Here is a 23,043-nt window from a genome sequence, read left to right as displayed (position 1 = left end):
GCGTGGAAAGTAGGCACGCGGAAGTTGGACATTACGGCCTTCAAAATAAAGCAACTGTCTTTCACCATAATGGCTAAGGCCATGCAGAGTGTGGAATTTTTTCATATCCAGTGCTTCTCACTAGAAACCGAGGAGCAATGTCTGTTTTTTTAACCTTTTTCTCTTGGCTTTGTGATTGTAGGCGCGACAGTAATTTTCACTACTAATTTTATTTTGAAAAACATGTGGCTCAGGCAACGCGGTTTTTCGTGTGAGTTGGCAGATTCAGCAGATGTGACGAAACGCAGAAAGATGTCATTTGATGAAACAAAACAATCCAGTGGTGAAGTAATTAAAGTGCATGTAAGTTCATTCCGCAAATGAATTCGATGATGGCGGCCTGTGCGCAACGTGCGTCCGTGTTATAGAACTTCCTGCTGGTGAAGCGCAGCTTTTCTTACGCTGTTTTTCAGTGTGCCCTGCCATCTCGGCGGTTTTTGTTTTGGTGGATTTACCCTTCAACGCGCGAAGGTTTTGCGACACTTAAAGTTGCGCGCAAACACGCACAGAGTGTGTGTGCGTTTTTCGCCTGAACTTTTGGGGAGCTCGACAGCTGCAGAAGATCGACCGTCCTCCTCTCAGAAAGAAACAACCACGGATCGTTATAACCCCGAAGCTGTTGACCCCGGTGTGAAGGGATCCGTGCAGGTCACTGTCTTTATTTAGTCCCGTTCACTGTCCTCTAAATCTGCAGCTTAAACCCTTTGTGGTAAGTGACATAATCTAATTGCAAACTGTTGACTGTTATGATATAACCCATGATAACAATTGACTTGATTCACAGTTACATATATTCAGGCATTTCTTTCTGTTTCCTTCTGACTGTTGAGCGCTGATGCATATTTGTCTGCGCACGCTTCTAAGGAGTGCGCCTTATCGTTGCACCAATCAGCGCTTCTGGTTTCGAGTTAGCACATCTACTCCGCCAGCGGTAAAAAATGACGATGCCACACAGACACTGTGCACGAAACAGCGTCACTGAGTCTAAGTGTGTGTGTGTGTGTGTGTGTGTGTGCTTTCCGTTTCAGCCCACTGCCCTGTTGTCTCATGTAGTGACATTGCACCATGTGAGTTTGAGTGCTTTTGTAAAGCATCAGCTGGGTTGCACAAGGGGATGACTGACCACATACACAGAAGGAGAAGTTTTATAAGCTGGTGCTTTTTTGACATCCTGCCTCTGAGGCACTGCAGCAGCATTGTTGCTTTCCCGCTGTGTTTAACCAGTGTCTCTCCACAGCAGATGAACATGGATGTGGAGCTCGACGGATTATTTCGCCATAATGAAACCTATGACTACGGGAACTATGATTATAAAGAGGACTTTGAGTCAAGGGGCAGTAAAGCAGTGTTGATCCCGCTTCTGTACTCCGTGGAGTTGGTTGTAGGTCTGCTGGGGAATGGACTACTCCTGGCCGTCCTGGCACAGAAGAGGCGATTGTGGAGTATGTCAGACACCTTTATCCTCCACCTGAGTGTCGCAGACATCCTGCTGCTGGTGACGCTGCCCTTCTGGGCTGCACAGGCCGCTCAACGTTGTGGATGGTGCTTCAGCGGTTTTCTCTGCAAGAGCAGTGGAGCTGTTTTTAATGTAAGTACTGAGTGGTGCGTAGACCAGGCAAAGGATTGGGAGGTCTTTGTAGTGAAGATGTGGGAAAGTTGTTTTTGGATGGATTGTGCGTTTGGCTCTAGGCCAGTAGTTCCTGCTTAATCAAGACTCTTGGCAGACCAGGGTCATTGCCATTCATTCTGTTATTGATCAAGTATACTCCCCTGACATCCATATTTCTCCACGGATCTCAGCATTTCTGGGAAAAGGCAAGAGGAGGGGAGAAGTGAAAGTTAAATCATAAAGATGGCCGGGAATTCCTGTCTTATATTAGATCACAGTTTAAGTTTTCCTTTTATTTTTCCCAGATCAACTTCTACTGTGGGATCCTTCTGCTCTTTTGCATCATTCTGGATCGCTACCTGTCCATCGTTCACGCCACCCAGCTGTACTCCCAGAAGAGACCGTGGCTCGCTCACATCAGCTGCCTGTTGGTCTGGCTCATCTCCCTGATCCTCACCATCCCTGACTGGTTTTTCATGGTGGCCAGGAAAGACCCAGCGCAAGACGAAACATCGTGTGTTCACAAATACTCTCAGTCAGAAACTGACTGGAAGCTGGTGTCACGCGTGATCCACCACACACTGGGCTTTCTGCTGCCTGCAATCGCCCTGATCATCTGCTGCTCCCGTATCCTGCATCGGCTGCTGGGCAGCTCTACAGGCCTCCAGAAGCAGAGGTCCGTCGTGGTCTTCCTGCCCCTCGTAGGGCTCTTCTTCCTCTGTTGGATGCCATACAACATCACACTCATCGTGGACACCTTCAGAGGCAACTCTACGGAACCTGAAGGTTCCCTGAAAACAGCCCTGACGGTCACATCTGCTCTGGGCTGTGTTCATGCCTGCCTCAGGCCTCTGCTCTATCTTGGCCTGTGTGGAAACTTCAGAAAACGTACTCTGTCCATGCTGAGTTGTACTGCAGGTGAAACTGACAGCTCGCTGTGGGAGTTGGGTGTTGGCGAGGAAGTCCTGTCTGACCAGGGTCCTGAGAGGGAAGAGCTGAAGCAGATGACAAATGTTGATCATCAGGTGCAGCCAGCTCAGTGCTGACAAAACCTGACCAGCTCCATAACCTGAGGGAGTTTAGTGTGAAGTCATGTCATGGGTCAAGGAGTAGTTGACTATTTTCTGTCTATATTAAAGCATGACTCCCTCATGTGAAGGTTTCAGAGCCATGCCACTGGTGACATACACTATTTTGTAATCACTGTTGCACAACTTTAGCTTGTCATGCTAAAAAAATCATGAGTTTTTTTTTTTAATTGTAGATATCTGTATTTTTTATTGTGTGATATTATTATTATTACAGTTTTTTATTATTCTATATGTAGCAAAAATACTGTTGTGTGAGTGAACAGTTTTTCATCATCATAAAGCTAATGCCATAATGTTTGAAAGTGGAAGAAACACACACTGTTATCCTTGTCAGTGTTATTATGGTCTTCCATTAAACAGTCCGACAGAGTTTATGACTTTATGGCTGACAACATATCACGAACCGTTTAACTTCTCATTTTGCATGTTATCTTCAGGCAGTAAAAACTGTGAATTCCACAATTGCGCAGTGAGCAGGCGGATGTCTTGAGTGTTATGGCAGTGACTTGAGGGAATTTCCCTGCGGTGAATCCCACAGCCTTGTTTCTTTGTGACTTCATTGTTGCGACATGGATGTGTGTACTATAGGACACTGGATAACAAAGACAGGTGGTGATGTCATCAGTCAGGTGACAGAGGGTGAGACAGAGAAGGAGGAAGAGAGGGAAAAAAAAGCTTGAAGGGTGCTGAGGCCTTTTCATTGCGCATTTAAAGACTTGTCTGTTTGGTGAAGAGAAAACAGTGGCATGCTTTGTAAGAGCAGTTGACTGGGGAAAAAAAAGTGTAGGTAGCAACTGGAGGAAAGAAGAGGAGATACAGTCTTATTTGAAAGAAGCACCAAGTCTTTGGTTTCACCTCCAAGCTGCTGTGCAGGTTATGGCCTGCCAGGAACACGGGATTTCTGAGCTAAAGGCAAGAGCTAACACATGCAAATGTGACTTTCCGCTTCAAGTAGAATGGTGTTGAAGTTCATCGAGAGACAGTCTAATCTGAGAAATGCTGGTTGACTCCAACAGCAGCAGCACATCAAGTTTATAGCATTGCTGGTTATAATTAGGTTTGAGTGTTGCATGAAATTGAACTGTTATTTCCTGTGTCAGAGCTTATCCGCTTACTAAAATAGAGTCCATTTGATAATCGGTATTTTTCTTTAGTAAGCAAGAAACCTGCTATCAGTGCAACTACAAACTTTGTTTCTGTCAAGATACATCGATTCCCCTAAAAATCAAGGCTGAAAAACATTGTGTGTCGTCACTCCATGATTAAAAAAGAAACCAGCGCATGTTGACCTCAAACCACACAAAGCTTGGCGTGTTTGAATGGGCTCCGAGCCAAGCTCTTCACTGTGAGAGTTTATGAACATGTCGCTGGTTTTGCTCTCTGCTGCAGTGACCAAACCAGCTGAGCTGCTGCTTCTGGAGGGAACTCTTTATCATGTAGATACACAAGTGATAATCTCTTTTTACACCGGCACCACCCTGTTAAGTCAAATTTACCTCTCGTGTAAACTGTGTTAGCGGTTAATCGTCAGCAAGTCACAGCTTTTTTTTCCTGTGCGTCTGCTCACCTTCCGTCACTTTTCTGAATAGATGAGGATGTGCGACTTTATCATTTTGTTTCGATTTCCTGTCAAAAAGATGTGAGATATTTCCACTGAAACCGCTACATGTGGGTTTGCAGTTCTTGTGCGTAATCACCATATCCTAACTATATGTAGAATATTCTAGAGTGTGCCATACATGTAAGCTTAATATATATCAAAATGTCTCACATGCATAATACATACAGAAAGAAAAGAGAAAATGAATAATTGTTGCACAATCTAACTGTCTGTCTTAAAATTAAATTCTAAAATAAAATTCAAACTTGTCTATCTGCAATCTGAGCTGTGACATATATTACAGTGCACACAGTATACTTTTATAATTACAATACAACTTGTACAAATAAAGATCACAATTCAAAAAACCTGAAGGAAAAACTTAAAAAACTAAAGACGAACTGTACAGTTCATCAGATTTTTTTAAGTAAAGCACATAATTTAAAGAAACATATAATACAAAGGAGATAAACCCCAGCATGGCATCTTGGCTGGCTCCTCTCCTACAGTGTAAGCTGCTTTGCACGTCATTTAAAATTTGGTTTTTGAGATGGTGTAGATGCAATAAGCAGAGCAAAGGCACAGGAAACAGTAAAGACCTCATGTCAATGTATAATATCTCTCTGCTCACTGGAACAATTGTCTGCACTACCAGGCATGTTGTTTCGCCTAAAAGCAATAACATGTTAAGATTTAGTGTAAAAAATGTCCTTTTGGCCATGCTGCTGTACTGTAATGTTGAAAACATGATGGTTTGTGGTTCAGAAAATCACGTTTTATTCTGTATTTGAACATTCCATATACAAAAAACATAATGCAATATACAATAGAATTGTGATAAAAAAATATATGTCATTTAAAAGTTTGAATGTGAGATATACTAAAAATACTCACTGTTAATGTTACAGTGTTGCTTTGCAGTCAGAAAAGGGAATTGTTATATTTCTGCTATACAAGAAAAATAGATCTGCTGCCTACAAGTACAGGTGTGTGACCTCAAGTGCCAGCGGGAGATACAAAGTGCAGGGAACAGAGAGAGACACCATGGAAATTTTTTTCACAGGGATGAAAAGAAAGGTGGAGAGAGACGGAGATAATGAGAGACACGAATGTCACCATAAAGCAAAGACGAGGCGATATGACAAAGCGTATTTAGCGCTTGGCTTCACTGTGACGACGGTGGGAGACGAGAAAAGGCCGGTGTGTCTTTTGTGTCTAAAAACGTTGGCCGCGGACAGCATGAAGCCAAATAAATTAAGGCATCACTTAAAGACGTTACACCCTAATCATGGTGATAAACCTCTTGAGTTTTTTCAGAGAAAACGTGCCGAATATTACCAGCAGTCATCCCGGTTTGTGAATGCTACTTCAGTAAACCAGCGAGCGCTGTTAGCATCATATAAAGTGGCGTACCAAATTGCTCAGTGCAAGAAACCCCACACCATAGCGAGGAGCTGGTACTGCCTGCAGCATTGGACATGGTCTCTGTCATGCTGGATGATGCAAGTGCTGCAAAAATAAAAACTATCCCTCTGTCCAATGATACTATCGCCAGACGTATAAATGACATTGCTAACGATCTTCAAGAACAGCCGGTAGATAAACTCAAAGACAAATGTTTTGCATTTCAATTCGATGAAGCAACTGACAGCAACGAAGACTGTTTGTTTATTGCTTATGTACGTTTTGACATGACAAACTCCCTGTGTGAGGATCTACTTTTTTGTAAATATGTCAGACAGAGCCACAGCTGAAGAGCTATTCAAAATGCTGGACAGCTTCCTGACTGAGAATGGGCTGAAGTGGGAGAACTGCATTGGTGTTTGCAGTGATGGTGCACAGACCATGGCAGGGGTGAGAAAAGGACTTCAGGCACTCATCAAAAAGGTCTCACCTAATGCTGAGTGGACACACTGTGTTATACACAGAGAAGCACCGGCCTCATGGCACCTTACCTCTGAATGAAATAAGGTTTTGACTGAAATTATAGGTGTGGTTAATTTTATAAAGACCAGGCCACTAAAAACAAGAGTCTTCTCTGCTATCTGTGAGGAGATGGGAGCTCAGTGAAGCAAGGTGGATGTCATGAGGAAAAGTCTTGTCCCGAGTTTTTGAGCTCAGAGAGCAGATAAGAATGTTTATGGAGCATGAGCACAAGTATGAAGTGGCAGAAAAATTTAGTGATGAGAACTTCCTGGCGAAACTGGCCTACCTGAGTGACATATTCGGAAAGCTAAATGAACGAAATCTACAGCTTCAAGGGAAAGATAAACACCTCCCTCAGGTCACAGACAAAATCAGCTCTTTCACCCGAAAGCTTGCAATGTGGGGCAGGCGACTTGATGAAGGAAGTACTGATTCATTTGAGAACCTGCATGAATATGTTGACACTACTGACTATGATGCCACCTCAGTGATTCCATATATCAAGCAGCATATTTCATCATTGATGGGATTCTTTAAAAAGTACTTCCCTGAAAACAGTTTCCAGTATGACTGGGTGAGAGATCCTTTCAATGCACCAGCTCCAACTGGTTTCAGCTCTGCAGAGGAGTTCATTGACATGTCGTCTGACTCCATATTGAGACTGTGGTTCACATCACAGGCACTGAGTGAATTCTGGCTGAGTGTAGAGAAGCAGTATCCACTCTTAGGACAAAAGGCTATACGCATTCTTCTTCCTTTTGCAACATCATATCTCTGTGAGACCGGCTTCTCTGCTGTTGCTGCACTGAAGACCAAGTACAGGTCCCAGCTAAACACTGAGCATTGAGTTGCAGTATCATGCTTCAAGCCCCGCTTCGAAAAGCTGTGCACTGCAAAACATGCTCATTGTAGCCATTAATCCTGACTTCCTCATATTGATAAAAAAAAAAAACAGCACAAATTGTTTTATTCATTTGTTGCTGTTTGTTTTGTAGGTTAAAGTATTTTATATATTCTGCTCCTGAGTGTATGTTGCTGATCAATTTGAATTTATTATGAATTGATTTTATTTAATTTTATTTTTCAGTATCAAATGGAAGTCGGTCAAGAAATGTTTATAGTTTGAACAAGGATTGCATTTCTTTTTCAATTTCAAGCAAATTGATGCACTTTAAATCTTTTCTGTTACAGACTAAAAAATAATGTTAATAAAGTTATTCTTTGTCATAAGTTGATCTATATTTCTTTCTTCTTTTTTTTTAAATTAATAAGGATACTATGTTATGCAGAGGTGTACTTATAACAATTTTATAGACAAATGATACTATTTATAGTCGTGGCAGAGAGTGGGGGGCGAAATGTTTCCTTCTTCCGAGGGGGGGCGTAACAGAAAATAATTGAGAAGCACTGTACTAATGCATGATGAATGACAGGAAATTCAAAGAAAGCACAGCCTGTTAGAGGTTCTGTAACACAGGAAATATACAGAAACACATTGTATGCTCATCTGTATGTGTATGCCATTATAATTCAGTTTGTGAACTTGTTCAGGTTTGTTTCTCTCTCTCAGATAGCCATGGAGTTGGAGGTGTCGGCAGACTCAGACCAGACGGAGCTTCTTCGGCTGCTTACAGCAGATTGGAACTGGGCACTTGTCTTCAACTTGCAGCCCAGAGACCTCAGGATGTCCAGGAGCTGACGCCGGAACTTCACACCCACAAATGCATACAGGATGGGATTGAGGCTGCAGTGGAGGTAACCCACGGAGGAGGTAATTATCTTGGCTTTCTCCAGGGAGGTTCTGACTCCACAGGTCTCCTGGTCGGTGTCGGATTGGAGTGTGTCCACGATGAGTGCGATGTTGTATGGCGTCCAGCAGAGAAAGAACACCACCACCACAGCCACAATGACCCTGAAAGCCTTCTGCTTTTGGAGGCCCTGGGAGCCGCACCGCAGGCGCCGCAGGATGCAGGAGTAGCAGAAGATCAGGACAGCTGAAGGCAGCAGGAAGCCCACGATGTGGTAGAGCAGCCGTGATGCCAGCCGCCAGGCAGTGACTGCCTCAGGGCCAAACTTGAAGTAGTTGCGAACACACTCTGTTCTCTCTCGTCTGTCATCCATCTCAGCGTTCAAAAAGATCCAGTCAGGGATAGAGAGGAGCACGGAGAGGAGCCACACTGCCAAGCAGCTGCAATGAACGACCCAGGGCTTCCTGCGGGAGTACATGTGGGTAGCGTGGACGATGGACAGGTAGCGGTCCAGACTGATGCAGGCCAGGAGAAAGATCCCACAGTAGAAGTTGACCTGCAGGTACAAAGTGATCAGTCAACGAGAACTAAAAAAAATTTTTGCAACCACCTCATACTTACTACGACGCACTTTGATGCAGACTTTAGTGCATCTTTCCTGCTTACCGTAAAAACAGTTCCAGTGATCTTGCAGAGAGGGGTGCCGAAGGTCCATCCATCATTTTGAGCGGACTGTGCAGCCCAAAAGGGCAGTGTTAAAAGCAACAGGACATCTGCCACGCCCAGGTGGAGGATGAAGGTGTCTGTCACACTCCAGGTCTTGCTCCGAACCAGAACTCCCAGCAGCATCCCGTTCCCCAGGATGCCCACAACAAATGCCAAAGAGTACAGAACTGGAATGAACAGCGCTTCAAAACTCATGCTCTCGTTCGGGTCGCATACATCACCCCCTTCACAACAGTAGTCGCCAATAGTCCCGTTTTCAGGGTCATAAGAGTAGTTTTCAAATATTTCAAAAATGTCTTCTCTAGTCAATGTAACCTTCTCACTGAGACCCATCATTGAACTCTGTACAAGAAGAAGAAGAAGAGGGAGATACATTAGTTGGTTTGAACATTTGACCTGTGTAGTCTGTTTCAACCACGTGGGGGTGCTGTGTAGCTTTCAAGATACCCATCAATCTTCTGTATATATTGTATAGATTGTATAGATTTTTTATCAAATCTCTTGTCAAACAAATTTCTTACAGTTTAATCAAATCTGTTCAATACAGTCACATAAAATAACAGTGCAGAATCAGACCACATGAGCAAGATATCAGTTCAAGACACACCAATGAAATTCGTAAAACAGATCCACAGGATCTCTGTCTCAACCAATACACCAAAAACATGATACCCTTTGCTACGCTCCTGCCTAGGAGACTTATTCTGCTTAAATGGAAAGAAAGATGTCCTCCAACTTTCAATCTATGGATTAGAGATCTTATGCATCCTCTGACCCAAGAAAAAAAATTGTTATGCTGCAAGACACTGTGCCGTAAACTTTAACACCATTTGGCAACAGATTCTTGATCAGGTAGAAAGCATGGACGCTTCAGACATATGCATAGACAACCCTCCAACTCCCCACCCCCCAACCTCATTTGTGTTCTTTGTGTGTTTATAAATTGCTTATCATATGTTTTAATACATCACACCGTAAGTTTGTACTTGTGCAATACACTTGGGTTACTTGTGGGATGGGATTTTGTCAAAAATCTTAAAAACGTATAAATAGTACCTTGAACAAAAAAAATAAAAAAACACATCATCTAGAGAATAAGGCTCATAACTTACCAAACTGAAATCCTCTGCAGGTTCTTTATCTAGCAATCCAGCTTCATCAATAACAGCATCTGTAGAGCGACTGCAGAGGAAACCGAGAGACACGACAGGACAAAAAAAAAAAGAAGAAAAAAAACCTCCCACCTGCATGAGGTGTGAAAAGGCCTTTCACAATGAGGAGATGGCAAAGACTGAACAAATCAGAGATCTGGTCGGTTATTCAGAGGTCTGCAACCAAAGCTAAAACAGACATTGGCTTATTTATTAATTTATTAATATTAATTGATTGATTGATTGATTGATTGATTGATTGATTGATTGATTGATTGATTGATTGATTGATAAAAGGGCTGTAAGATGTCACATTGTGTGAGTAGGCCGGTAGACTTTTCAAAGAAACTGTTGAATCACATTTCTTTGAATTTACGATGACTGAATATGGAAGCCCTTGTCAGTTTCATTTATTTTGCATACTGTGTTTCAGAATCTGTTGGTGTTGAAAAGAAATACTGCTGAATGACTTTCTAGAATAGGTTGTGTGCAGATGTGTGTGACAAACCTATTTTCATTGTCGTGTCAGTGTCGCTGGCAACCTCAAGAACATAGGCATTTATTTTGGTCTGGACAGTGGTGTGTAGGAAGCTTTACTTTCAGGTTCACTTCACTTTTGTTTTCCAGAAACGCTCAACTTCCTCTTGAACTACAGTACAGGCCACCCAGCATCACGCCATTTGAACAGATATGTAGTAAATACTCTTATTTCTCATGTCTCCCCACCCTGTTTAGCTCACCTCACTTCCTTTACCTCACTTCCCTCCCTTTCTTCTTCACTCATTGGTTGCCTCTCACCTCATTCACCTGTGCACGCCCTATTTAAGTCCTGCTCACCCATTCATTCAGTCTTTCACCATTTCACAGGACAGTAGCACAGGTAAGGGCTGGTTTTTGCACATTTTAGCATTTTCATGAAGTTAAATTTGATTTTTATTTATCATTATCTTTATTTAAGAGAAGTTGAATGCACTTGATAATTTCTAATCCTTGGTTTGCTTTGTTTCAGAGACATTGGTCCATGTGTGTTTTTTGTTGTTGTGTGTCAACTGAAGACTTGAAAATAAATCAACATATTCTTGACTATAAGCACTTCTCCTGGCTCATGCATCCTTACCAATGCCCCATGATGATAATAATTTTTCCCTGAACCCTCCTCCTCCTTAACATGGTCCTTCAAGCCGGAGGGGATTATTATCATGGATTTAAAGCCAGATGAGACCCTTCGACGTTCTGGGCGTGAAACACGATCCCCTCTTCGTCTCCAAGATTATGAAGTTGAATATCCTAGAACCAAAGGTGCTGAATGCCAAACAGAATGCACACATCCTGTAAATGACACACATGGATTGCAAGCTGGACAAGAGGATTGCACACAAGAGGAACAAACACATGAGCCTGACAGTGACAGTAATGAAGAGGAATATATGATTGACTGTGCTGGTCCTGTTCCTACAAATCAGACTGAAATTATGAAGCAACTTTTGGTCACAATGCGGGGTATTCAGCGTTTTATGAATAGATCCTGTACTCCCGAATCCTCTTCCTCCAAATCCTCATCCAAAACTGGGTCATCTACAAGGAAGAAACCACCTGTGAGTAACCTGCCAGCAGTTTCTGCTACGCTCCAACCTGATATGCCCAGTATTAAATCACATTACCAATCTAAGTCAGCCTCATGTCCACCCTCTGCGGACTGTGGAATGGCAGCATCTCTGCTGCCATTCCGCAGTTATCTAACCTGTCAATTCTTGATGATGCAGTTCCTTCGGTTGGTCTTCCCAGGCCAATCCTTTCTCCAGATTAGTTACCTTACACTGTTCCTGCAGCATCACCACAGGCTCACCTACAAAATCAGAGTGCTCAGCCTTTGAATCCTCCAGTGATAAATCCTGCTCAGCCTCTAGTTTCCTTCTCCTCTCAACAGAGGCAGTCTTCACCTTCAAGGCCACAGTCCTCCATCTCTCATTATCAGCAGGAACAGGGACCTTCGGCACCCTCTGGCAGGACACATGTCTACAAATGTGAAGCTCCTTCCTTTCCAAACCTGACCAGAGAGGATGAGATGCAGTATCAGATGAAGCTTTGGAGCTTCTTGAACAGGCCAAGACAAGAGTCCAAGTCAATGATATCATTCGCCATGCTACTCCACTTCTTAGGCTAGCAAATTCTCCTCTCTTGAACATTCCTCAGTCTGCTGTAATGTCAAGACTTCGAAACACAGAATCGCGATTATCCAAGGACCCTGACAGAGCAAAATCCTACAATGATCAGATCTTGACACTGGAGCAGGCTGGTTATGTGACCAAGCTAACCCCTGAAGACGTACAGAACAGCAAAGAGGCTTGGTACATCCCTCATCACATGATAACCCATAACAATCAAGATTGCATCGTATTCGATTGCTCTCCCACTTTCCAAGGACAATTCCTTAACAAGTACCTTTTACCAGGACCAATCCTTGGGCCAGTACTGCTTGGTGTGTTGCTGCGCTTCAGGCAACATGCTGTAGCAATAAGTGGTGACATTAAAAGCATGTTTCACCAGATCCGTCTTCTTCCTCAAGACAAGCCCCTTCTTTGATTCCTGTGGTGTAACATGAACAGAGAGGTCCCCCCTTCAGTGTACCGATGGCAGGTCCTTCCTTTTGGTACTACTTGTAGCCCCTGTTGTGCCACATATGCTCTGCAGAAACATGTGAAAGACCACCAGCCCGATAAAGATGTGCAGCATTCAGTAACTCAGAGCTTCTATGTGGATAACTGTTTGCAAAGCTTTCCCTCTGCTGTTGCTGCTCAAACACTCCTTGACAAACTGAGAGCTAACCTTTCAACAGGAGGCTTTGACATCTGTCAATGGGCCAGCAATTATCCCTCTGTCATCGACCATTTACCCCCTGAAGCAAGGTCTGAGAGCTGTGAACTCTGGCTTTCAGAAGACCGAAGTGAGACCCAAGAACGCACCCTAGGATTACTATGCAAACGTGATCTCTTCAAGTACAAATACAAACACTCTAAACTACAAATCACAATGCGGTACATATATAGTGTCCTTGCTCGTCTGTATGACTCACTAGGCTACCTTCTGCCTTTCACCACTCATACAAAAGTCCTGGTCCAACAGCTATGGAGAAAAGAGGGAATGGGATGACCCTCTGCTGCCACATGACCTTCTAACAGTCTGGAAATCCTGGGAAGGAGAACTTGAATATCTTCCTCAAATCACTTTATCTCGCTGTTACACCTCCACATTAATGCATGCTCCCACTTCAGCCAAAGAAATCCATATCTTTCGTGATGCTTCTGAGCATGATAATGGCACTGTTGCAAATTTGAGATCAGAAGATGACCAAGGACGAGTAGAGCTGAGTTTCATATTGGCTCGCTCACGTGTTTCCCCAAAACGACAGCTGTCAGTCCCAAGAGTTGGAGTTATGTGCCGCACTATCTGGTGCCTTCCTTTGTGATGTGATCAGAAATGAACTGACTTTGCTAATCCAAGGCACAACACTTTGGAGTGATTCCACAACTGTACTCCACTGAATTCAGGCAGACTCTTGCTGCTTTAAAGTATTTGTAGGAGCAAGAGTTGCAGAAATCCAAACCCTCACAAACTGTCAAAACTGGAGATATGTGGACTCTAGCAACAACCCTGCTGACGATGTTACTCGAGGAAAATCCTTGCAAGACATGTTCAGCCCAAACAGATGGATCAATTGGATTGAATGGATCCTGAGAGGATGAGAGGCTGTGCGCTGACATCAGCGTAACTGTGTTTCATGTCAAAAATGGAGAGCAAAACCCATCATCCCAAAGATGGCAGATTTGCCTGCTGCCCGGCTGAGGTTATTCAAACCTCCATTCTACTCCACTGGAATTGACTGTTTTGGACCATACCATGTCTCGATTGGTCGCCGATCTGAGAAGAGATGGGGTATAATATTCAAATGTCTCACAACACAATGTGTACATCTTGACCTTCTCAATAACATGGACACACACTCTTTTCTCATGGCTCTTCGTCGATTCACCTCTCGGAGAGGAACACCAAGTGAGATATTATGTGATCAAGGGACCAATTTCAAAGGAGGAAGCAAAGAATTGCAAGAAGCCTTCACCAACCTTTCTCCCACTCTCAAGTAAGTGCTGGCTACAAGGAAAATTAACTTCCTTTTCAATCCTCCACACTCACCACACTTTGGTGGTACCTGGGAGCGAGAAATACGCTCAGTTAAGAACGCTCTGAAAATAACCAATGTTGCACAAATGGTTACTGAAGAGGTTCTAAGAACAGTATTGATTGAGATCGAAGGCATCCTCCAAAACCACTCGGTTATGTATCCTCAGACATCACAGATATTGACCCGGTCACCCCAAACCTTCTCATCATGGGACGACGCGATGCATCACTCCCTCTAGCATCATACCTTGACTCTGATCTCCTCAGTCGACAACGGTGGCATCAAACACAGATATTGTCCGACCATTTCTGGAGACACTTCATCAAATCCTACCTACCATCCCTTCAAACACGTCACAAAGGGGGATCCGCCCCTTGACCAGGCGAGGCAATCAGACCACACAAGGGACACACCCGCTCCTTGTTCACACATTCATTAGGACACACACACACACACACACACACACACACACACACACACACACACACACAGGGATTAGTATTAGTACAGGGATGTATTGGAACAGGACTGACATGCAAACACACCATGACATACTGAACTATACTGTCTAATCAGAGTTAATGCAAACAATTAATAAACTTCAGCTCTTTGGTTTTATATTAAAGGGATCCTGTGTGTGTGCAGGTGAAGTGTCGTACTGTCCTACCAAAAGTGTCGGTAACAGTTCAAGGTATGTAGCAATGTGCTAACAATGCAGGGACGAAGAAGACTGCAACCTAGTAAACATGGATGTAAACAATGCTGGATTTAGAAAACGTACAAAATCAGCTTTGTAAATGTTATGAGGGTGCAAATGCAGTCAACATGTGAATTTGACCTCCAGGATATACACAATGCATTTCGGGAAATAATATTGAATGTAAATGTAATTCCAGAGTGCAATTGTAATAACCTCATCAAAGTCCTGATACTATTTATATATTTCTTATCAGTGTAAAATCTCTCCAACCATTTCAGATTATCAGCAATCTTCTCCAAAAACCTCAAGAGTTTTTCACACCTTTTTTTTTTTCTTTCTTGGTATTGCTCATACATATGCACCCCGCCATGCAAATATGACACCTGCAGCAGCATAGGGTTTTTAACTGTCTGCCTCCCCCACCTCCAGTACAAGGTTAGCAGTGTTTTCCTGTTATTTTCACACCTTCATGTCCTCTTCTGTTTTGCAGCGTGCACTTCTTTTGCTGAGAGATGATGATGGAAGTGCTAACATCTGGCCAGTCAAAGTCGAACTGGTGGCCCACGACCAGAAAAAAAAAACAAAAACTTGCTGAATTGTCATTTACACCAATCGTTTTGCATGAAATGGAAACAGCATGCCTGATGTTTCAGTGTATGGTTAAGCTGTGAGATGCAGTGTGTTGAACTGAGAGGGTTAAACTCAAAAATCTCATGTGACATTACAGTTTCCAGATGTTTGTAGGAAGATGATTTATTACTTGAAAGCATAAACTAAGTATGGAAATGCTGATAGCCTCATTGTGGTTTTGAAGTGTATGGTTTCATTTTGATATCTACAAAATACTCTACACATTTGGGTTGAATTCCAAAACTGCAGAGGCATGCGCAGCAGCTGTGTGGCTGCTTGTGAGATTTTTTTTGTCTTTGGGAGTTAAAATTGGAGTGCACGGTGGGTAGCAGCATCGCCTCACAGCTAGAAGATCCCCGGTTCGCGTCCTGGTAAGGATGCCTGGGATCTCTGTGTGTGGAGTTTGCATGTTCTCCCCGTGTAGTGTGGGTTTTCTCCAGCGTCCTCCCACAGTCCAAAAACAAGCTGAGGTTAATTGATGATTCTAAATTGTCCGTAGGTGTGAATGAGAGGTGTGCTTGGTTGGTCTTCAAAACTAGATAAAATCAATTATAATAGACCTTCCTCTTCCTGACTAAGTAAGTGCTTGACAGGAAAAAGGTCTTTATGTTGCATCTCCTCCATCTCTATCTGTGTGACTGATCAACATTTCTCCTCCTCAGTATGCTTACAACACTGCACAGCTTTCGTAGTTGAGAATTTGAATAAGGTGTTAAGAATGAATTGTTAACAATTAATTGTTAGGAATTTGAATAAGGTGAGATAAAGTAAAAGTCGGCTTGTTTTTCGCAAGAAAAAAGTGTGACCCAAGTTTAAGGATATGTCTTAAACCGTGAAACTATGAAAACGTGTCATGGAGGAACTGAAAGAAGAAAAAAAAACACGTGCTAGTTTTAATTCCTATAATCTTGTACTATAGTGCTCATCATGTTGCTAAGTAATTATTTTAAACAGCTAGATTTAGTCAGGGTACTAATTCAACACAGTTTAGTAGTCCATTGCCTTCAACTTTCTGTAATGATGGTGTTGAGATAAGAAAAATGAATGAATTTTAATACTGATGAATGACAATAAAAAGACAGTAATATCAAAGAACATGGAGAAGATTTTCCTTTCACTGCCGTTTGAGCGCTTGGAGAAACATTTTTTCAGTTTGAACCCTTCCTTCCCTTTGCAGCATCTGGTTTTTACTAATACTGGTGCTGTCACTACATTGTAGGTTAGTGTGCCACAAGCTCAGAAGCCAAATACATGCAGGCCCTATGCAGAGATGCAAGGTTTCAGTTCTCAAATCACCCATTTGACAACATGGATTTTGGTTTAAGATGTCCATTTGGGTGCTTTTCTTGCTCAAGAGCACCTCAGCGTTGCACCTCCTGTTGAGGTATTGCACATTTTGTTGAGATCACTTTGGTTTTGTGTCACATTAGCCTCATATCAAAGATACATTTTTTGTTTGTTTGTTTTGTTTAAATGTGTCCCATTGTCAAGAATTTGCCCGACACTGATATCTGTGCATGTGATGGGGGGATTTGGTTTGGTCAGGGAGCTGGTCTTGACACACACCTGATTGCTTTATGTGCTATCACACTCATTTTTTGTTTTTTTTTACATTATGTAATGAAAACATTTCTTCAATTGACATGAAGCAGAAGTGTCAGTCGCAGTTTACTTGTGAAGCGTTTGCTTAAAGGTACAACACCCACATTAAGAACACAAAACATCCCCTGCTGTAAAGCCCCAAAGGAGGACCAGGCTCGCACATAAACAGATTTGTGCAACTTAAACTCTATAAAGAGCACCCTCAGCACCCTTGTGGATTTCCTGTGTGACATTTGCTGCTGTGAGTTCATTAACCATATCACCGCCTTTTTTATTTTAGCAGAGTAGCATGCAGAGTTTATCAAACATGGTGAACAAAAATACTGAGTGATTTTTGCTTTATATGAAGAAGCATAAGGCGACAAGGATGAAATGACTGAAATTAAGCTTGTTTCATACATTTCTTGCTAATAGTGTGCAGAGTTCACTGCTTTGTGATAAGGATGAATTCATTTTCAAATCACACTTGATAGAATCTGGTGTTATTGCTGCACATTGGAGCTGCACCACTGAAAAGCCTTATCCTATTATCAGAGTGACATCAAAGTCTATAGATACTTTGCATGAGTACCATGCAAGATGTAGACTTTGATTAGAGAGGCTAATAAACTCAAAAAGGAATAAATATAGAATCATATTTTCTTACTGTCCAGTATTTTAGGCTGAGTCTGAGTTTATTACACTATTTACAAAGACAGAAGGTCAACAGCCTCTGTCATACCCACCCAATGACTTCAGGTAGCCATCACCAAGGTAATGAACATGCATTTATCTGAGCATGCACTAATGGTGCAAGATTTACATGGCTGCAAAGACTGTTTAAAAGGACAGACTCAAACCAACAGCATGCATCTCACACCTGATGTGATGGTAACCTTGAATGTGGTTTTTGTTGTAGCAGTTTGGTTCTTGCAGGGTAACAGGTGGTCACATTAGTCACAATGTCACAAAATGTCACCGTGGCTCCATCTGCTGGAGCGTGCACCCCCAGCTCTGTTGAAGAAAGGGGCCTCTGAATGACTAAACTTCACAAAAGCTATGTGGACCAGTCAATGAGATGATTAGTTTTTTTTTGGTTTGTTTGTTTTAAAGAGGATATACAGCCACAAAAATCAAAATATGCTTCAATTTTTGTGTGCCAAGTAATGCATGAAGGTTTAACAATTTACGGTGTATCGGCAGTTAATTGGCTCATATCGACAGCAGCCACTGCAAGCAGGAGTGAGATGCTGATAACAGAAAGCTTTTGATCCTTCACTTGCAAGTAAAGCAGCCATGAAAAAACCCCAACAATGCTGTCTTTAAAAAAACAGGCAAACTAATGCATTCTGTCCTAAATGAAGAAATTCTTTATTAGATGAGCTGCAAGACAAATAAAAATAGCTAACACAAGTCAACCTCACCTGGTGAATCTTCAAGAAACCTGGTTAGTGAAAGCAGTTGGTGCCTTCATTCACTGTGCTGTGCTTTATCATTATACTTGTGATACAGCATAATGATATAGCAACTGCTGAGTTATCTGAGACCAGCAGGAACACAAGCTGCATGGTCCTTCCATCGCTGGCATAAACTATACTGGTAAGTTCAGAGCCATGTTTGTTTATAATTCCACCTACAGCTGAGAGATGGACCAGGATATACAAACTGAGAAAAAAATCCCACAAATTAAAAAATAAAATAAAATGTACTGCACGAAAAGACAGCCTGTGAATTAAATGTGAAATGTATGTGGAGGGTAAAAGTGTCTCTAAGCAGGAGGGCTGTAACTCCTATAGCCCGTCTAGAGCTTTATGTCATTCATCATTATCACTCGCCATTGTAAATGTTTTCGAGTTTAAATAAAGGTTTGAATTCATTTTAACACCCTCTCTTGTACGTGTGTGCAGACAAGTGTAGATGTGCGCTCACCTCCGCAGGAACAAGCGATTATAATAACTGCTGTTACAGCCTCCGGGTCCACCAGAGGGCGGAGTTGTACAAACCCGGATCAGTTTTGTTGCAACACTTAGACGCGGAAGAGAAGTCTGCGTGACGGAAACTCAGCGGCTGTGTCCTAGGATCGTACAGTTCGCGTATTTTGTACTTTAAATCTGTCCTGTTTTGTTTTTTTCGTGTTTTGTTAGCGAAAGTAAGCAAGTGACGCTTTGACATATCAAACAGAGCGAGGCATTGTGGACAGTCGTCGCTTTTCGGTTTTGTCAAAAGCGAAAGTAAACAGAAGAGAGCGCGTGAAGCCATGGCTGACAGTGTGGATGAAGACATGTCGGAGGAGCCTTTGGCCCTCCAGCAGGACCTGACCTGCGTTGTGTGTCAGGGCATCTTCAAGGACCCCGTGCTGCTGCCCTGTACCCACAGCTTCTGTCGGGAGTGTCTGCAGAGAAGTATGCAGTACAAGCGGGCTTGCCCCTTGTGCAGGGAGGTGTTTGAGAAAGGGCAGGATATCTCCAACCGTGCGCTCCGCGACGCCTGTGAGACCTTCCTCAAACATCCAGACTGGTGGCCGAACCAGAAACCGACCAGTGGGGACGCCTGTAACCTGCACCTGAAGCCGCTGAGTCTCTACTGTGAGAAGGACGAGGAGCCGGTGTGTGTGGACTGTGTCACTCTACACAACACACACAGGCTGTGGTCTCTGCAGGATGGAGCGCCAATATGTAAGGTACGGTGCTCTGACCTGTCACCCACCTGGTGCTGCGCCAGAATGTGTAGTCCTTTAACAGAGACACGTTTTCCTTGATGGCACACAGCCTCAGTTAAACACCAGGAAAGAAGAGAACAACTTCATTTCAGCTTTTTCGACTGAAGTACCAACCAGTGAGTCTGTACATGACCATAGGTCCACCCCAAACTGTTTTCAACATGTAATTTCTTCTAGATGTGAATTACATATGAAATCCTAACATGAGACCCTCTTTTAAAATGCACCAAATTTCACCCCCTACCACCAGTTCTAATACTCTGATTCGTGTTCTCCGTGTTGAGCTCATAGCTGCAGTTACTGCTGATTTGCCAGTGTGGCCTCCCCTCTGGTTTCTCTTTAGACCTTTTTTGCTTTCGTTTTCTCTCCTTGCCGCCTTTCACACTGTTTTCCTTCCACTTCACTACCACAGTGAAATACCACATCTTGGGTCATTGCAGGCCAGCTGCACTGGGACCCCTGATGTCATGAGTTAGATTGTATTAACTACAGAAATACTGCATGGTTCCTACATGTTTTTATAGGAGTGTTGTAGCTACAAAATTGATATTGGCAGTGACTTCTAGGCTTGATACAGCGGATGTTTTTGTCATAGCAGGAAAAGCACAGGAGTGTTTAATAGTGTTAATGACGGCTCAGTTTGGTTACCTCACATGCTGCTTTTTCACCCTGCAGAGGGAGCTGGGCTACAAAGTCCAGATTTTTGAAAAGAAGGTGGAGTCACACAAGAAAATGACGCATAAACTGGCAGAAGCAGTGAAACACATCAAGGTAAAGTTACTGTCTCACGTTGTTCATCCAACAGCAAGAACCTTCCACACAAGACACACAACGCACCATAGACGGCACAGATTTTATTTCAAACATACACATACCACGAGGAAACTCTGTTCTGTGGCTTAACGCAGTGGCAAGCTGAGCAGGCGGAGAAGCAGATCAAGGAAGAGTTTCAGAGGCTTCACGAGGCGCTTGTCAAAGAAGAAGCTCTGCGTCTCAATGCTCTGGCTACCGAGGAGGAGCAGAAGATTGCTGCCATACAGGAGCTGATTGCCACCACAAAGACGGACGTAGCCGACCTGAATAAGCTCATTGAGACTCTGAAGAAAGAGATGGGCAATGAGGATCTGCCCCTCCTGCGGGTAAGAGAAGGCAGCTCTTCCTGGACTAATGACAGTTATAAGACTGTACAATGTTTTGTGTCTGATGTTTATGCGTTTTCAAGACTTTTTCTCCACTGAACTAATCTTCAATTACTCTCTGTTATATTTTAGAATTTCCAGAATTTAAAAAGACAGTAAGTAACTGCAAAAACTCACCGTGTTGTATGCTGTGCAGTTTCTAAATCTGTAAGTGTAAATACCCATCGCAACATAGACAAGGAAGTACATTTCACCAAATATTTACCATATATTTACATGATTGTTGGATATTTCAAATACATATTGTCATAGTCAGAGAATAGTTAACACACTTTTGTCCAGGTTTCTGCGACTGTTGTTAACTTCACCATCTTCCCGCCACCTTTGCTCTAGAGCCCAGTGGACTCGTGAAGACCCTCGTCTCTCTGATGACTCTCTTTTGAATATGGGAAGGCATGTTGGTGCTTTGAGCTTCAATATCTGGAAGAAGATGCAGGCCCATGTCAAATACAGTAAGTAAACTAGAGACCATCTTGGGCTGGGGTCACACAATACCAGCTAAGCTGTCACAGCTGGTAATAAAAGCACATTGTACAGTTTGATCCCACTGGAAATTAATGTTTACATGCTTGACTTTGGCTTCTGCAAACATGTGTCCACCATGCGAGGATGGTTGGGCATATTGAATAAATCTAGCACAGTTCACCTGTTTCACCAAACTCACTTCTGTTGTGTTGTGCTGCACCATACAAGCACCAGTTTGACGTCCCGGGTGGTGTAATCCCACCACAACATGGTCTCAAGTTATAATATCTTAATGGGTAAGATTTAAACTGGGATGTGATCTGCAACATAAAACGAATGTGGGCCAGAGGTTTAAAGTCAGGGGGGACCAATGGCCCCTTACTTCTGGTGCCCTTGATTGGACTACAACAATCTTCTAACTCAGCCTTCATTTTGACCTCAACAGTACAACTGTACAGCGTTGAGACTGCATCTTAGACAAACAGACATATAAACACCTGGCAAACTACATCTGTGGCAAAGCCACATCTGTGGTAGTTCCTGCTACAGTAGGTGTCTCCAGGACCACATTTTGTCATGATGACACACACACACACAGACTCACAACATGAATACCAGCCACATTGTGGTTCGTGATCTGTGGGAGTTGGGAGGGCCCTGTGGTTTTAAGGACTGAGTGTCTTTACCAGAGTTGGACCTGTTTGTGTTTGTTTGTTCCACATGTTTGATATTGATTTGGACACACAAAAAAGTGGTCTGGGCAAACACTGGCTTGAATGTTGTCACAAAATACCAGCATTCTTCCACCTATAAGCATTGTGGGTGACTTGAAATTCTTTGTCAGTAAGATAAGATGTATTCAACAAATGTTATCAATATACAGTTGTGTCTCACATCTCTTTCTGTGTGCAGATCCTGTGGTGTTGAACCCAAACACGGCCTCTCCGTGGCTGTGCTTGAATGCTGACCTGACCAGTGTGAAGGAAAGCTCAGAGCGGCTGACCGCCCCCGACAACCCGGAGCGCTTTGATCCCTGCATCTTTGTCCTGGGTGCTGAAGGCTACACCTCTGGGAAACACAGATGGGATGTCATTGTCGGTGACAACCCCAAATGGATTGTGGGAGTGTGCAAAGAGTCAGTGGCCCGTAAAAAGAAGTTCACGGTCTCTACGAACCGTGGTGTGTGGTCCATAGGACTGAGCAAAGGGGTGTACTCTGTCTTAACACCTGAACGTACAGAGCTGCAGGTGCAGCAGCGTCCCGAGAGGATCCGCATCAAGCTAAATATAGATAACGGAGAGGTGTCATTTTGGGATGGGGGAACAGCAAAGCACCTGATCACTTTAACACACAAGTTTGAAGAGAAGATGTTTCCTATTTTTGGCCCTGGGCTCCATAGCACACCAATGATTCTGGCTCCAGGAAAAATGGCTGTCCACACCTCATGATGGGCCAGAATACTGCAGAAGGATGGTTGTTGATTGAAAATAAGAATAACCTTTTTCAGATAAAATGCTTTTTTGAAAAGCTCATCAACACTTTACCGGTCAAAACAAGGATGAATTCAAAATCTATGTATAAGATTAAAAGAGATTAAAATCTGCCAATGAGAAGAGAGGAAGCATAATAAATTGGGGAAGACATTCAGAATACAGTTGAACATGTTAAATGGCACATAA

The 23,043-nt window shown here is 43.0% G+C and overlaps 3 protein-coding genes across 7 annotated transcripts; 2 read left to right on the top strand and 1 right to left on the bottom strand.

Annotated features, from left to right (window-relative positions):
* The first annotated feature begins 273 nt into the window (after window positions 1-273).
* On the top strand, window positions 274-7,502 carry LOC121610093 (C-X-C chemokine receptor type 3-like). Of its 4 annotated transcripts, none has more exons than XM_041942025.1 (3): window positions 274-748; window positions 1,415-1,627; window positions 1,954-7,502. In XM_041942025.1, the coding sequence occupies exons 2-3, from the start codon at window positions 1,484-1,486 to the stop codon at window positions 2,692-2,694; spliced, it is 885 nt and encodes a 294-aa protein (XP_041797959.1). In that variant the 5' UTR covers window positions 274-748; window positions 1,415-1,483; the 3' UTR covers window positions 2,695-7,502. The 4 variants fall into 4 exon arrangements, with proteins under 4 accessions (XP_041797959.1, XP_041797958.1, XP_041797957.1 ...); XM_041942024.1 differs by having other exon boundaries at window positions 1,280-1,627; window positions 1,954-7,501; XM_041942023.1 differs by having other exon boundaries at window positions 1,277-1,627; window positions 1,954-7,501.
* Window positions 5,092-9,924, bottom strand: cxcr3.1 (chemokine (C-X-C motif) receptor 3, tandem duplicate 1). 2 transcript variants are annotated; one of them, XM_041942032.1, is made up of 3 exons: window positions 9,852-9,924; window positions 8,680-9,081; window positions 5,092-8,569 (listed from the first exon to the last, which is right to left on the bottom strand). In XM_041942032.1, the coding sequence occupies exons 2-3, from the start codon at window positions 9,073-9,075 to the stop codon at window positions 7,832-7,834; spliced, it is 1,134 nt and encodes a 377-aa protein (XP_041797966.1). In that variant the 5' UTR covers window positions 9,076-9,081; window positions 9,852-9,924; the 3' UTR covers window positions 5,092-7,831. The 2 variants fall into 2 exon arrangements, with proteins under 2 accessions (XP_041797966.1, XP_041797965.1); XM_041942031.1 differs by lacking the exon at window positions 9,852-9,924 and having other exon boundaries at window positions 8,680-9,626.
* Window positions 9,925-19,019: 9,095 nt separating this feature from the next.
* On the top strand, window positions 19,020-22,920 carry trim35-28 (tripartite motif containing 35-28). Its single transcript, XM_041941995.1, has 6 exons — window positions 19,020-19,661; window positions 20,376-20,471; window positions 20,609-20,839; window positions 20,972-20,994; window positions 21,233-21,351; window positions 22,277-22,920. Exons 1-6 carry the CDS (start codon window positions 19,239-19,241, stop codon window positions 22,810-22,812), a joined length of 1,428 nt encoding a protein of 475 aa, XP_041797929.1. The 5' UTR covers window positions 19,020-19,238; the 3' UTR covers window positions 22,813-22,920.
* Window positions 22,921-23,043: the final 123 nt, after the last annotated feature.

Source organism: Chelmon rostratus, chromosome 8, assembly GCF_017976325.1.
Source record: "Chelmon rostratus isolate fCheRos1 chromosome 8, fCheRos1.pri, whole genome shotgun sequence".
Lineage (NCBI taxonomy): Eukaryota > Metazoa > Chordata > Actinopteri > Chaetodontiformes > Chaetodontidae > Chelmon > Chelmon rostratus.
This window is presented reverse-complemented; position numbering and strand designations above follow the sequence as displayed.

What these genes read in the sequence shown, in the direction of transcription:
- LOC121610093 (XM_041942022.1), top strand. Translation starts at nt 1,154, where the DNA reads ATGACTGACCACATACACAGAAGGAGAAGTTTTATAAGCTGGTGCTTT. An exon ending in GCAGTGGAGCTGTTTTTAAT is followed by an intron (nt 1,628 to 1,953) that starts GTAAGTACTGAG and finishes TATTTTTCCCAG; the next exon opens with ATCAACTTCTACTGTGGGAT.
- cxcr3.1 (XM_041942031.1), bottom strand. Translation starts at nt 9,114, where the DNA reads ATGTATCTCCCTCTTCTTCTTCTTCTTGTACAGAGTTCAATGATGGGT. An exon ending in TCACTGGAACTGTTTTTACG is followed by an intron (nt 8,570 to 8,679) that starts GTAAGCAGGAAA and finishes TTGTACCTGCAG; the next exon opens with GTCAACTTCTACTGTGGGAT.
- trim35-28 (XM_041941995.1), top strand. Translation starts at nt 19,239, where the DNA reads ATGGCTGACAGTGTGGATGAAGACATGTCGGAGGAGCCTTTGGCCCTC. An exon ending in ATGGAGCGCCAATATGTAAG is followed by an intron (nt 19,662 to 20,375) that starts GTACGGTGCTCT and finishes TTCACCCTGCAG; the next exon opens with AGGGAGCTGGGCTACAAAGT. An exon ending in AGGATCTGCCCCTCCTGCGG is followed by an intron (nt 20,840 to 20,971) that starts GTAAGAGAAGGC and finishes GTTATATTTTAG; the next exon opens with AATTTCCAGAATTTAAAAAG.